Raw genomic sequence first — 15,487 nt, 5'->3', positions numbered from 1 at the left:
GAGGGTATCAGATCCCCTGGATCTGGAGTTACAGGCACCTGTGAACCACTTGACTTGGTTCTAGGAACCGAACTTGGGTCTTCTGGAAGACCAGCAAGTGCTCTTAACCACTGAGCCGTTTTTCTAGCTCCTAATTTGAATTTTAGTTTTTTTTTCCTTTTTACTTTTAAAAATTACATTTCTTTATTTGTGTGTATGTATGTGGCCTATGTGTATAACTTCAGTACACTCTAGCTTCACACTCTCCCACAGTAGGTGTTCTCTCAAGCACCCACCATTTTCTCCCAGCATGCAAATCTCTTCTCCCAGAAACCCTGAGCAAAGACAGAAGCTAGCCTGCAGTTAGTTAGAAGTTAGCCAGAGTTAGTGGCAACTGAGTGGGCTATGCTTCTCAGGAGGTGGAATCTGGAGAATATACTGACAATCTGGCTTAGGGGTCTGGGTAGAGAGAATTCAGAATACTTTTAAGTTTCATGTTAGATGATGGGACTTGGAAAAAACAAATTTTATGAGGGTGTAATTACTTGTATATAGGACAAAGTGCATTGGAAGTGCTGGCTGGGCATTCTGTTAAAGATCTCCGATAGGTAGTTGTCCAGAAGAAAGCAGGATGTATGGAGCCTGGAGCTCAGGGGACAGGTCTGAGCTAGAAATACAGCCTTGGAAGTCATTAGGGCTCTAGATGATAAATTATACAACACATACTTATGGAGAAGTAAATAACAGTATTGGGCAAAGCCTCGTCTTATCTATCATTCAGAAGGCAGAGCTAAGGGAAATCTCTGCAAAGAGACGTCCATTTTCCAGCTAACCAGGGAGTACATTTGAAGGACTTTAAACAGGTCCCGGGTACTTGGCAGGATTCCGTGGACTGAAGCCACCCACAGCTCTCATTTTCCACCTGGCATCAGAGCAGAAAGACTGTCTTCCACAGGGGTCTTTGAAGGGAGGATTTACAGGCCAATGGCACCTGGAGAAACCTTACTAGACAGACTCTTCTTCAAGATTCACGTTTCACACCTTTTTCTCAAATCCATTCAACCCCAAATCCTATGTGGCAGAGAATGCATATTCATAAATCATACAGTACTCACATCAGGGAAATGTAGGTCACTATATTTTGCTGGCCAAAGTTTCAAGTGCTGTAGATACTGAAGGGTCAGAAAACTGGGAGGTGAGACTCTATTGGAACAGGGACTTGACTAGCCTCCTCCTCCTCCCCTGACCCCCAGTTAGAGTGTCCTGAAAATGCAGGCTGGAAGGGGAGCTCAGAGCCTATGGGGCTATTGGAGATGGTACTTGCATGTTACATTTGGAGAGAACTCTGCAAAAGTCAGAGTTGCCAAATATGAAGGCTGTGGTGTCAATAGAAGAGAGAACAGATAAGCTCATTTAGGCTATGAGGTGACCAGAGGAGAAGAGGAATAGCATGCAAAACCAAAGCAATACTTCTGGAAGCTTCCATACGGTATAACTGTTAAAGTCCTTCAGAGACCATATGAATGAGAAAAAGGCTTTGGGATGTCTATAGAGATGACCCACGCCAAGACAGAAAAGCTCAAGCTAGTGGTCTGAGTCTCCACACATGTATGTAGGAGCTTGGGGTGGGGCCCATGAACAAGGAGCATGCATTGCAGTACAGGGAAGTACTCACATACAAAGGCACACACAAGATATACATGGGGTGGTTGGATAGGGGGCAGGCAGAACTGGATTTGGAAGATACTGCAGACACATGAAACCCTAATATGAATCCCCTCCAGGGAGGAGGCAAGTCAATATGGTTTCAGGATTCTGTGGCAAATTGTGAGAGATGCCTCAGCCAGATGGGTAGCTTTAATCTGCTTGGGTGTGGTCATTCATAGTCTCATGCAGGAGGCAGAAGTAGGCATGAAGGATTGTGCACATCAGGGAGGAGAGAAGGAGAGAAAAGAGCCAGGTGCAGGTGTCAAGCATCTGTAATTACAGGGGATTGGAGGCAGAAGGATTGTGAGTTCAAGGTAGGGAAAGGGCAGAAGTATGTCTGGGGACTTGCTTTGCTTATAATATGCAAAGCAGAGCCAAATGTGTTTTGGAAACTGAGTCTTCAGGGTGTTAAAAGATACTCCGGGAACAGAGTTTTGAGGTCCAGTCAGTTTGGAAATGCTAATTGACTGAGCCCAGTTATTTAATTTCAGACACCTCCTTTCCCCCCACCTCCCCCCATAACACACCTCAGCCTGGAATGTGGGAATGTGCCCCAGGTTACACTATCAGAGAATTTTAGGGTTTGTTTCCCTTGGAGGAGTGTTTCTTAATGTGTGGTTGGCTGCACTCAAGTTGGTCTGTAAGTGTACAACCGGAGCGCTGTAGGACACTAAGAGTGAGCATGAAGAACTGTCTATAGATGCTTGACATCGCTGGGATAGTCACGCATGAGTATATTCCTACCAGGACATTCTTCCCACATTACAGAACAACATGTCCAAGACTCATGCAGATTAAAAATAAGTCAACCAACAAGTAGCGCTCTACTACCTAGATTTTAAGGAAGCTTTGCGCTGGAACACGTTTTGCAAGTGTGGTGTGTAGTGACACCCTAGAACCAACTCTGAGCCAAACATCTGAACATGGTCACTTTGTCAACCCAAAGACCGAAAGATCTTTCTGGCATTGAAAGTGTTGACTGATGGGGCTGGAGAGATGGCTCAATGGTTCATGGCTCTTGCTGCTTTCCAAGGGGCTGGGAATTTGGCTCCCAGCACTCACATCAGGTGACTCTCAGTTGCCTTTAACTCTGTCTCCAGGTAATCTGACACCCGTTTTGCCCCTGCACTCTAGTGTACATACCTACACAAGACACATATGCATACACATAAATTAAAATCAAGTAAGTCCAAGTGTTGACTGAGTCGTGTAAAAGTCTACCAGGAATATATCTGTCTGGGAATTTGTGGGTGTGGGTATCACGGCCTGGGGGAACATTTACAAAGACAAATGGATTTGGAATATCTGTTAGATAAACGTGGACTCAGAAGATACAGACAGTAGTTCTGGGGCCACTAAAGAGAATTCTGTGCAAGTTCCTTACCATTTTTGAGTTTGGTGTTCTCAGTTACAGTGTGCTTCTTGTTTCCCAGGTTGGTAATAAATCTTAAATAAGATCACATGCCTAGGGTTGGGAGCCAAGTCCTAGCAGGAAGCGGCTATCATCTTTGCAACCATCTCAGACCATATACCCTGACTAGAGACTTATTTTTCAACACCCTCAACAGCTGAGCACACTCTGATAAACATCTTGCTTTTCTCACATATCCTGTTTTGTTGTTTAGTGCCTCAGTTGCAAGGCACACGTGGTAAAGTGTCTTCAGCTGCATTCCCCTGCTTGTGCTTATAAATACCCATGATTTCCTTTCAATAAATGGGACTTGAAAAGACTCTCTGTCTTGTCTCCATCCCCACTCACTCTCTTGCTAGACCCTGTTGACTGACCCGAACAGACCAGGTCAGCCTAGATGCCATAAGTTCTTAAGAAGCATTGCAGAAGTTTGCAAATTAGAGACTGGAGATGAAGCTTGGTGGCAAGCAGAAAGCCACGAGTTCAAGCCCCATTACTGTAAATTATTTTTTTGCATATGAATTTACCAAGCTTTCCTTCCTTCCTAAGTCAGTACGAGAGTCAGACACTGGGCTCAAGTCTTTGCTGACTCTAACTTCTGTCAAAAAGTTGACTGATCCTGGAGACCTCTTTAACTGAGCAAACATCAGTGCTCTAACTTCTGTCAAAAAGTTGACTGATCCTGGAGACCTCTTTAACTGAGCAAACATCAGTGCAAGGCCTCTGAGGACTCTGAAACTACCAATCAGGGCTGAAGCACCTCTTCTGGTTTCCAGTCTATTATAACCTTAATTAAATAATATTTGAAGTGATACCCTGTCTCTCTGTCACAGCATACAGCTGCTCCATTGACTTTCATTGTACCATCTATGATCTTTATGGGTTTTTATTCTCTATTCCTAGTGTTTGTTTGGGACAGTATTTAATTTCTCAGGCTGACTTGGAACTCCATGTATAACTGAGAATGAGGATCTAAGAACCCCTCAAGTATGAGGTTGCAGGCACAAGTGCCATCACATTTCATTTAGGAGGTTCTGAGGACTGAACCTAGCTTCATGCAAGCTAGACCAGCCCTCTACTCACTGACTACATCCCTAGACTCCTTCACTGCTTTTGAAAAACAGCAAAGAAGCCATGAGTTGTGTTACACAAAACTGTAATCTCATCCAGGCCACACTGAGATACAAGGGGAGATCCTGTCTCCCTCCAAGGAACAAATAATACGAGCAGTAACAAAATGAAGCAGTGGTGGCTCTGTAATCAGCAAGTCCAGACTGTCTCCTTTAGATGGAGGCAGTAAAACAAACCCATTCCACTCACAATTGCTCAAATCACCAATATAAGAGCTTAAAGCAATGACAAGCACTACACCTCCACAAACAGCTCAACACTGCAACCTCTGAACCATCAAAAAGAATTAGAGGCTGGTGGGGTGGGTCAACAGCTAAGGGTACATGTTGCGATTGTAGAAGACCTGAGTTTGAGTCCCAGAGCCCAAGTCAGGTGGCTCACACACCAAGTACAGCTTTAGGACATCTGTCAAACCCCTTCTGGCCTCTGCAGGCAACTACACTCATGTACACCTACACACACACATAAACCTAATTAAAAAATAAATAAAAATCTTAAGCATTGTTTGAATCCACTTGCTGGTGTTTCAGGTATCTTTGTCTCAGGGCTGACTGTTTCACACAAGTGGAGTTGTGGCTGGAGGGAAGGTCTTTTTCAGTGTATATGTGCTGTACATTCAAAGGGGCCTAAGAGGTCACTCCATGAGAAAAGTATTCACTCTGCCAGAGGCTTTGGTTCCGTTGTGGAGCTAATCAAATCCTTATGCCCACCTGGGCCAAGGTCCTCACTTGGTAAAATGAAAAGCAACTCCATGGCTTGACAATGCCAACAACCACCATGACCTCAGAGCAGACTTTGTCAAGGACTCTTAGCCTCTTTGTAAGACTTGGACAGCTTGAGCTGGGCCTGGTGGCACATGCCTGGAATTCCAGCACTTGGGAGGCTGGGCTATGGGGATTGTTGAGGGAGGCAAGCCTAGGCTACATTACAAGATCCAGTCTCAATGCACTCCCCATCCCAAAGAGGAAATGGACTCCTCAAGAAGTGTGGGGTTGAACTGTGTGATCATGTGTTGGTTCAGCGGGGCAGACCCTTTGTTCCATATCCCTTTGTCTCACTGTTCTTGTCAGTCAGTGTCGGGCCTTGATCTTGTAGGTGAGATGAGTGTGACTAGAAAGAGAAGGCCTTTTAGCCTCCATGTGGAAGAGGAGAGATAGGAAGCCGAGGGCATCATGTACATATACCCAAACACATACACATAATTAAAAAATATTTTAAAAGCCCTTTGGTCTTTTGGAGCCCAATGATTGGTATGGTTCTGCAGTTATGATGTTTATTTGGCAAGCCAGTCAAGATATATAGCTGACCTGATGAACTACGTGCTTAGTTTGCATTTTAGCTCATGTATGTCTATTGTGAATTATAAAATTTATTGATCCGATTTGTATAATTAGCATCTATAGTATTCATAACAACTAAAAATTATAAAAAAACCAAAAACACAGAACTATAAAAATCAGCTTCCAGGGACAGGAGGTGATGACTCAACTCTTGTTCTACAGGCGTGGGGACCTGAGGTCGGACCCCCAGCACTCAGATCAGAGGGTGGGCAGGGCTGCATAGGCCTGTAATGCCAATGGCGTCTGGAGAATTGCTGGGGCTTACTGATTGCCTGACTAGCTCCAGGTCCATCGGGAGACTGTCTCAAGGGAATAGAGTAAAAAGCGATAGACAGGGACACCTGATGTCTTCCTCTGAGTATATCATAGATGTGCACAGTCCTGTACATATGTGCAGACCCAAAAATACAAATTAAACTAGTGTCCTATAGTTAATTTCAAATGAGCAAAACTTGCCTCATTTGGGTTTCTGCAAAGATGTCTGTATAACCATACTATAAATTTCTATAATGTGCCAATTCTATACACTAAAAATGAACTTCACAGGGGTTTCCTGAAATCCGAGAAGAGAGTTCAATGTCTGCTCTACCTCAGTACTCAAGGATCTTGATACTATGACCTCAACCAGCCTGCATCTTTCTCCTCACTGCCCACCCACTGCCCGTCACTCCTGCCACACTGCTCAGTTGCACCTAAATGTTTTAAGCACACTTATGCTTTACCTAAGCTATTCCCTCCCCGCAGAATGCCATTTCTTCCTTCTTTCCATTCAAAGAGTTCCTTATAAAGTAAGGCCAGGTTCTAGAGTTTCCTTTTCTCTATGCCTTCTTTGTCCCAGGGGAAATTGTTGGTTCCTATGACAATACAACAGTATTGTCACCATCACCTCCGATTTAGTTTGCTCCTCATCAATCTCTCCCACTGGAGTGGAGACAATCTCTTGCATGGTTTAAAAAAAAAAAACAAAAAAACAAAAAAACAAAAAAACAAACAAAAAAAAAACAAAACAGGCTAGACCACAGTTCCCCAGAACCCCAGCAAACTAGCGTTCTTGTTATATAAACAGGCCAGATGTGGGCCTGCAGAAAGCAGAGACACTAAAGATAAAATATAATATCAAAATTTCAAAAATACTTTCCTTGAATAACTACTCTTGCAACAGGGCGACTCTACTGAGGAGATATTTCAAGAGTGGCGTTAGAAATCAGCGGAGGGCTGGAGAGTTGGCCCAGCAGTCACGAGCACTTGTTGCTTTTGCGGAGGACCCGAGTTTGAATTCCAGCATCCTCTCGATGACTCGAAACTGTCTGTAACTCCAGTCCCCATGGCTTTGACACTCTCTTCAGGCACCAAGCACACATGTGGTGCGTGTACATACATGCAGGTAAAACACTCATACACATAAGATAATAAACTAAATAGAATCTAAAAAGGAACAACAATAACAACAACAAAAAGTCAGCTGAGTCCTTGGTGAAGGAAGCTGTGATACCCTGACTCAGAAGATGGTTCAGGGCCAGGCAGGGCACACATTGGAAAGATAGAGCTGGAGCTGCAGAAGGTGCAGGGGAATTGAGTTTGTCTGTGACCCAAGATGAGTTGTTAGTAGAGTGACCACGCCTCTTATAAGCAATTGGTGTGCAAGTGCAGGCTCTGTGCTCCAGAAGGTCAAGGTATACTGTGATCTTCCTTGCTAAGTCTGGAGTGTAATTGATCAATATATCCCTAGTTAAAGGTACAGAAAAAAATAATTGGATTTTTTCCCCCTCCTCAGACAGGGACTTGTGTAGGTCAGTCTGACCTCAAGCTTGCTATGCATCTGAGAATGACCCTGAACTTCTGATTCTTCTGCCTCTGCCCCCCAAGTGTTAAAATCACCATGCCTGGTTTATGCGTACTAGGGAACAAACCTAGCACTTCAGTATCTGAGCTACCTCTTTAGTCCAAGAATTGGATTACTGGGTGTGGACAGCACATATCTACCTCCCTTGTAGTGGAAACCATAGCAATAAATTCATGAGACGGCCCCTGGAAAGGAGTCTTGGGAAAATTCAGTGTCTGGAGCTAAAGCGTCCACAAGGATAATGTGCTGGAAACACAAAGATGTCATTTTTCTTCTTTTCTGGCAACTGCATGTTACTGAACATTTTGCCATTTGGATCCTTCTGGCTACTGGATCCCCACCTCCATAGGTGATGGTATCATATTTTTCTCCTGGGCTCCAGGGCTAGGCTACATTCTGCAGTGAAAAAGGCTAGAAGAACCTCCAGGAGTTCTTAGTGGTGGGTAGACACTGTAGCCAACTGGGAAGCGTTAGAAGCTGGTACCTGGGACCTGGCTCTAGATGTGCAGTGTACACAGCAGCCTCAGGTGACTCAGTCACACAGCTAAAGCTGAGGTGTTCTAGGCCAGTGTTTATTAGACTGGAGCCATGTGAAGATTCTGCCTGAGCAGAATAATGGGAACTGAGATTATCAATGCTACCCTGGATCAGGCACTTCTGATGAAAGGGGAAGTTGGGGTGCTCAGATCCATGGCTTTTGGTGCTGGGAATCTAACCCAAGGTTCACCATGCTGACGACATACTGTACCTCTGAACAACAGTACAGCCCCTGGCTATAAGGCTTTTCAGCACTAACTAGTGGCCCTCCTCCATCTTGCAAAGCACCTAATGAGGAGAGAGTTCAGGGAGACTGGAAAGCAGCTTCTTGGGTGGCTACATATTTCAGGACCAGAGGGATGAAGAGAAGTTTTGGTGTGCCCATCATTTACCAGGCTGGCAGCAGATTAACAGGGCAAACCTACATTACAACAGTGAGTTGAGCCTCAGTTTCAGTTACAAACGCTTTGGGGTGTGTTACGATCTTGAGGATGAGGATGTGTCTCAGTGCTTCTGATTCAGTGGGGTTTCTGAGATGCTCCCAAGTGATTTGGGGACATGTGTTTGAAGGAAGAGCTATGAGTTATTCCTATCGAGAAATGGTTAGGCAGGTTTGTTTCTGGGTGTGCTACAGGACTGAGCAAGTGTGTGTGTGTCTGTGTGTGTCTGTATCTGTGCATATGTATGTGTGTGTCTGTGTACGTGTCTGTGTATGTGTCTGTGTGTATCTCTCTCTCTCTCTCTCTCTCTCTCTCTCTCTCTCTCTCTCTCTCTCTCTGTGTGTGTGTGTGTGTGTGTGTGTGTAAGAGAAAGGAGGTGGGAGAGAGAATAATTGATCATTGAGTGTCAGGTTTCTGACTGTAGACTGAAGAAGGATAATACAAATAGGGCATAAAGAAAAGAAAAAACAAACAAACAAACAAACTCTCATGGGATTCCTTAGCAATTGTGTGGGTGCAGGAATTGATATAAACACACACACACACACACACACACACACACACACACACACACACACACACACAGATACATGATGGCCCAAAGGGTTAAGGAGCTAGGCATCAAGCCTGAAAACTATAGTTTCATCTCCAGGACCCACATGATGGAAGGGGAGAACTGACCTCTGACCTCTACATATACTGAATACATACTGAATGATAGATATACATTTAATATATATGTGTTTGTGAATACAGACATGCACACATAAAATAAATCTGTGTAATATGAATAAATGTATTCATATTACATATACATGTTCCTGTGTGCATGTCTGTTATATATGTATGAATGTGTTTATCTCTGTGTAAATATCTATGTATATACTTCCCAGCTTTATCTGAGAGAGTGGAGAAACAAAGCCATGCTGATTGCGCATACACAGGTGGTACCCAGCTCTTCTCAGGCTCTAATTCGCCAGCATAAGCCATGGCTCATCAAGGAAGGGGTAACGCAAGGCTTAGGGCAGGGAGGGTAAGAAACGACCTTAGTATATCACTTTATGTTGAAAAGTTTCAAAGAATAGTAATAACATGCACAGGACACAGGCGGGGCTTCCATTAGCCGAGTCTGAGACAACTTGAGCACTAATATATTTAAAAGCAAGCAATATTTTACAAACCGTTGATAAAAAAGGAATTGTGTGAGTCCATACCAATAGTAAATGGGAGAGAGAAAGAGAGAGAAGGCTGAGGACAGAGCTGAGGGTAGAAAGTCAGAGAAGGCAGAGATACACCGGTGCTAAATAGATAGGGACTTCTGAGGAGAAGTAGAATGTTTCCACTGCCTTTTAGTTGGAAGGAAATGCCCAGTGATTACACAGTGTAGAAATTAGACAACACTTTGGGTAAACAAAACTCACTCACCAGGTAAGGGAGGAACAGACAGTTGGGGGCCTCCAGATGTGATCCTCAGAGAAGGCACACTGCCACCCATGGCGCTTTCTGGGTAAGAGAGCAGAAGCTCAATGGAAACTCGAGGAAACAACAGAAGCACACACACAGGAGAACGAGCGAATTCTACAGGGGCTGGAAATAAAGGGAACTTGACTGTTGTTCAACTTCTGGGATCCCCCTCCCCACGGTGGATGGAGAGACTGGACTTCTGCGTATTGTCTTCTGACCTCCACATGGGTACCCTGGCATGCTGGCACACACACACACACACACACACACACACACACACACACACACACACATGCACACACACCTACAAACGAACGAACAAATGAGTCAGTGTAATAAAACAAATACAATTTTTAAAGAGAATAGTGCTTTCTCAAACACGCCGGCTTTGTAAAAGAGAGAAGGTGGAGGAGGACCATTGCACAGTAAAATTTGGAAGCACAACCAAGATGGAATTCTGTGTGGGAGACCTGTGCTCTAAGGACGCCCCTGAATCTCCTGACAAAGCTGAGCAGTGGTTATGCAAGAGAATACACCTGTGCTTAGGAAGACACTCAAGTATTTTGAAGTAAGGGGAAGACCATGATGAATGTAGCACGCCTTCAAGGGAAGAGAACAAACACGAAGCAAGTAAGTAGGACGCTAGCCACTGGCCAGTGCTCACAGCTGAGGGAGCATCCTGAAGGCCTTTGCTCTATTGATCTTCACAGATTTTCATAATTTGAAATGAGTTCCAAATGAAAGTGTAAACATCGTTCTGCACTTCTGAATATGGTATTTAACAACATGGAGGCACGTTTGATTGAACATACGCTACCAAGTTAATTTTGTAATAGAATAAAAACTTAGGGTATATCTTATATATGCACTTTTAATTTTATTGCATTTATTTATTTGAGTGTGTGTGCATGCGTGTGTGTGTGTGTGTGTGTGTGTGTGTGTGTCTGTGTGTCTGTGTGTCTGTGTGCAGATGAAGGCCAGAGGACAACTTAGGGAAATTGGTTTTCTCTGCCCACCATGAGGGTTCAGGAGGTTGAAGTCAGGTCGTCAGGCTTGTGGCAAGAATCTCATGTATATACATGCCATTACAAAACTAGAAAGAAAGATTATGGGATCCAGAGGCCAGGGAGAACTGGAGCAAACAGTATCTTCTGGACATGACAGGATCTCTGCACTCATGAGCTTGTGACCGCTGTGGGTACCAAGGTGGACCTGCACGAGATCAACAAATGGGCATTCCAGCCTGAGGTGGGAAGGGGTTTCTAGGCCCCCACCCCTCACTGAGGCACTGTTGATGGGTTTTAGGGAAGGGAGAGTCAGTTTCCTTTAAGTGTGGGGTCGCTGATTGTTTCACTATGTTCCAGGGGATGGCGCTTCACATCCATGAGTATATGTGTGTGTGTGTGTGTGTGTATGTATGTGTGCGTGTGTTTTAACCCCACTAAGACATTACAACTGTTCAAACTATAAGTAGCATTCATTCAGTATCTATGCAGAGACAGAATGGTCACAATCTGCAGTACAGCAGATGAAGCACACACTCTGCCTTTGCTCTCAGGGCACTTAATGCCAGAAAACATTTATGTGGGTTATTTTTTTTTTAAATAGAGGCTATGAAGTTGGGAGGGTAGAAAGGTGAAGAAAGAAACTGAGAAGAATTAGGGGGAGTATGTGGGAGTGATTCTGAGCAAAATACAGTGCATGAAATTCTCAAAGAATTAACAATATTATAAGGTTTTTTTCCAAGCAAGAAGGAAATAAATCAATATTGAGAAGGATATCATCTCTTGGTTATAGAGTAATGAGCAACTATTTTCTGTTTCCTTGCTATAATCTCATATTTTCAAAAGTTTCTATATAGGCATCTAATACTTAGGAAAAAAACCATCTTTGAAAGAGAAAGCCAAATCTTTGTTAAAATTTCATGGGTAACACGGCAGGTTGCCGTGTCATTTGACAATAGCAAAATCAAGCAAAAGCCCTGGATACAGTGAAATATTCAAGGATAGTAATGGTTGTCAGAAAGGACATGTGAATTATGATACTTCTAAAATATAAAACCATAAAGCTTTATTTCCCTGAGTAGTTTATAGACCAATGTAAGTGTCTAAAAATAGGAGATTGATTAAATAAATTATAGCACAACTATAAAATAGGAGATTCATAAATGTTTTCTGGCATTAAGTGCTCTGAGAGCAAAAGCAGAGTGTGTGCTTCATCTGCTGTTCTGCAGATTGTGACCATCCTCTCTCTACATAAATGAATACTGAATGAATGAATGAATGAATGATACTCATAGTTTGGGCAGGACTAATGATGGATCATTATGGCCTTTGCTATTTTTTATGTGTTTTCAAACATTCCACCATAAATGTAATAACACAAAATATTTTTATTCAAAATTTTTATTTGTAATTATGTGTATTCCTATGTGCCTCTGTGTGTGTGTGTGTGTGTGTGTGTGTGTGCGTGCATGTGGATGCAGGGCCTAAATAGGCCAGAAGAGGGCGATAGATTCCCTGCAGCTAGAGTTACAGGTTATTGTGAGTCATTGACATGGGTGCTGGAAATTCAACTCCTCTGCCAGGGCAGCAGGCTCTCTTACCCCGGGAGCCATTTTTCCAGCCTCCAAGTTACTTTTCAAAGATGACTTGCAATGCAACTTGCATTGAAGTTGGGGTTGCTTTCCACCTCCCTAGAACATGGCCTGTACTGTCTCTCTCCTTGTCGCTCAGCCCGCCACACTGGCACACTGCCCAATGTGGAAATAAGTGTTTCTAGAGCAGCAACTGTCAGCCAAAAAACTAAAGCAAGAAGCATTCTCCATTTTCCCTAGAAATGTACTGTTTGGGAAATAAAAAAGCCTTTAATTATTTACAAAGAAGACCATCCACCCTACACACACACACACACACACACACACACACACACATTCACATGCTTTTAAAGCCATAGGTTATCTTTGGAGAGTACAGAAGAATTGGGTTTTAGAAGCTCCTTCCCTTGCAGGCTTCAGGCCCGTCCCCCAATCCCTATACAGATAACCAACACTTTTGTGTGTGAATTTCTGTCCAACCTATTCCTTATGGGATAGTAATATTGAAATCTAAAGTTCTATATTATTAAATTTAGTACAGAGTACTTGAAAACACACAAAAGTACCATGACAAACTTAATAACAGGAGAGTGGTTTGGGAGGGAAACTTTGTATGCTTACTGATTATTTAACTCTTTAAAAGTTATGGTCATATGACACATATTAAAAATAAATATTTATTAATTGGAAATGACCCTTCTTTCAATTTGGGGCTTATGGGACAACCATGCAAATAACTAGTGTGCTGGGTAGTTTTGTGAACTAGACACAGCTAAGATCATCTGCAAACTCTAAGTGGTAGCAATAAGCAGTACCCCGCCCCATGGCTTCTATTTTTGTTTCTGCTTCTAGTTCCTTCTGGCCTTCTTTCATGATTGCCTGTAAGCCATAAGATAAACCATTTTCTCCCCGAAGGTTTGTTTGTTTGTTTGTTTGGTTGGTTGGTTTGGTTTGGTTTGGTTTTTGTCTTTGTTTTTAATATAATCTGGGCTGGCCTGGAACTCACAGAGGTCTGACTGCCTCCACCTCAAGGGCGCTGGGATTAAAGCCCTGTGCTATCATGCTTGACTCCCACGTTGTTTTTGGTCAGTGTTCTATCACAGCAATAGAAAGCAAACTAAGGGGCTGGAGAGATGGCTCAGCGGTTAAGAGCACTGACTGTTCTTCCAGAGGTCCTGAGTTCAAATCCCAGCAACCACATGGTGGCTCACAACCATCTGTGATGAGATCTGATGACCTCTTATGGGGTGTCTGAAGAGAGCTACAGTGTACTTAAAGAAAGGTGGAATTCTCTTTCTGATAGCACAACTTGTGTTTAGAGTGCTGTTCCCACCACAGGCTGGCTCATGACTTAACCAAGATGAGGCGACACTTGCCTGCCATGCACAGGGCCTGTGCTTAGTCTCCTCTCTCAGAATTGTTGCTGACAGATTGGTGCTCTGTTCTTGGGGCTCCTCTAACACCAGGGATGGGTGTGTTTGACCCCTTACATGGGTCCTTTAAAGGTCCGGTATCTTCAGAGGCAGCGACTGGCTGGGGTGGGAAGGACTGATTACCACACTGTGGATATAGTTATACCCAAGTGTTCAGCTTCCCAAGGCAGGGTCATAGCCTTTAGTCCCCACCCTGCACTCCCAGGATGTCTGCTTCATTTTATTTTTAAAGTAGCTTTCAAACTTTACACCCCCCCACACGTATTAGCAGCCCATCCCTCTCAGCTGCTACGGAACTGTTCATCCGCTCCCTGCCATCCCAGCATGCTTTCAAAAGTACAAATCTGATCATTCCTTTTCACAACTAGCCACAGCTGCCTTTAGCCCCTGCTGCCGGAGGCCCTTAGCCTGTACAGTACTTTTAAGGTTCCTCTTTTGTATCTGTGTACTTAGCCCAGTGCCTGGTACATGAAATTCTCCAGCCATTGTTCGTGTAAATGCAGGAATAGGGGCATACTGAAGGATTTGCTACAGTCTTTCTAGGAACTTACAGATATAGAAACCTCCTGTGGACCCTGTGAAAATCCAGATTTAGATGCAGGAGGTCAGGGCTGAACCCAAGTTCCCAGATGCTGCTGATGCTACTGGTCTTTGAGCCTCACTCGGAGAAGAAAGGATGCACTGAATCCTGATAGCTTTCAAGTTGGAAGATTCTGTATTCAGAATTAGCTATTCCTACAGGGATTTTGAAATGTTCAAGTGAAACTCGGCATTTAAAGAGATGAAAAGAAGTTCCAGAGTTTATATACATGTCCTGTGCACACTGAGAAATGCAACACGCTATTCCAGAAACAAGAGAGAAGTAAATAAAATTTACTATTTTATTTTATACCATTTGCTATTGAATTCCCAGTACCATGTTTTCCTTATCCCCTTGCTTGAGCCTAGACTGCAGGGGTTACAGGTGTGCAACACTACACGGAGCTGCATCTGGGAATCTCTTTCAACACATATCCTTTTCATCCCTCTCCACCAATCTGATTTTCTCCCCCAGAGGAATGTAGAATGCATGGTGCTTTGCTCTCCATCACTGAAATCAGAGCCTGGTGGATGCTTTCATGGCTGGTGGGAAGGTGTTGCTGAGCTGGGGGAGAGAGAAGCCACCAGCTTTATCGTAGTTTAGATCCAAGAAATCTGCAGAGAACAAGAGGTACAGGCAGCTCGTGCCTGTAGTCCTAGCATTGGGGAGGTGAAGGCAGAGGTTCAAGGCCAGCTTTGGTTACAGAATGAGTCAGAGATAGAGGGATTTAGCTCTGTAGACCAGGCTGGCCTCAAACTCAGAGAGTTGCCTGCCTCTGCCTCTCAAGTACTGGGATTAAAGGTATATGCCCCCACCACCAGCCCCATTAGTGTTTTAAAAAAGAGTTTATATTCTGTATCTATACGTCTCTAAACACAGTTGTTTAACATTGCTTGATTTTGAGTTTTGCCTTATATAAAAACATTCTGCTTCATATCTGTATGCTTACATTTGGGCTAACTAGTTTTTCTGTTCTTTGAATTAAAGGTTCCAGAAGCAGGCTTTTCACATTTCCAAGAATGCTGT

At 43.6% G+C, this 15,487-nt stretch overlaps 1 protein-coding gene across 4 annotated transcripts in view; it reads right to left on the bottom strand.

Annotated features, from left to right (window-relative positions):
- The window catches only part of Onecut1 (one cut homeobox 1), a 30,299-nt gene that overhangs the window by 2,839 nt on the left and 11,973 nt on the right, over nt 1–15,487 (bottom strand). For 2 of the 4 annotated variants that reach the window (XM_076937871.1, XM_076937872.1), the window contains one exon: nt 9,814–9,891. The exons of the other annotated variants lie outside the window; for them this stretch is intronic. In XM_076937871.1, the coding sequence (XP_076793986.1) occupies nt 9,814–9,891 (78 nt within the window). The remainder of the gene's footprint in view (nt 1–9,813; nt 9,892–15,487) is intronic. 4 annotated transcript variants of the gene reach the window in all.

This window comes from Arvicanthis niloticus, chromosome 7, assembly GCF_011762505.2.
Source record: "Arvicanthis niloticus isolate mArvNil1 chromosome 7, mArvNil1.pat.X, whole genome shotgun sequence".
Classification (NCBI taxonomy): Eukaryota; Metazoa; Chordata; class Mammalia; order Rodentia; family Muridae; genus Arvicanthis; species Arvicanthis niloticus.
The sequence above is the reverse complement of the archived record's forward strand: the minus strand, read 5'-3'. Positions and strand labels throughout refer to the sequence as shown.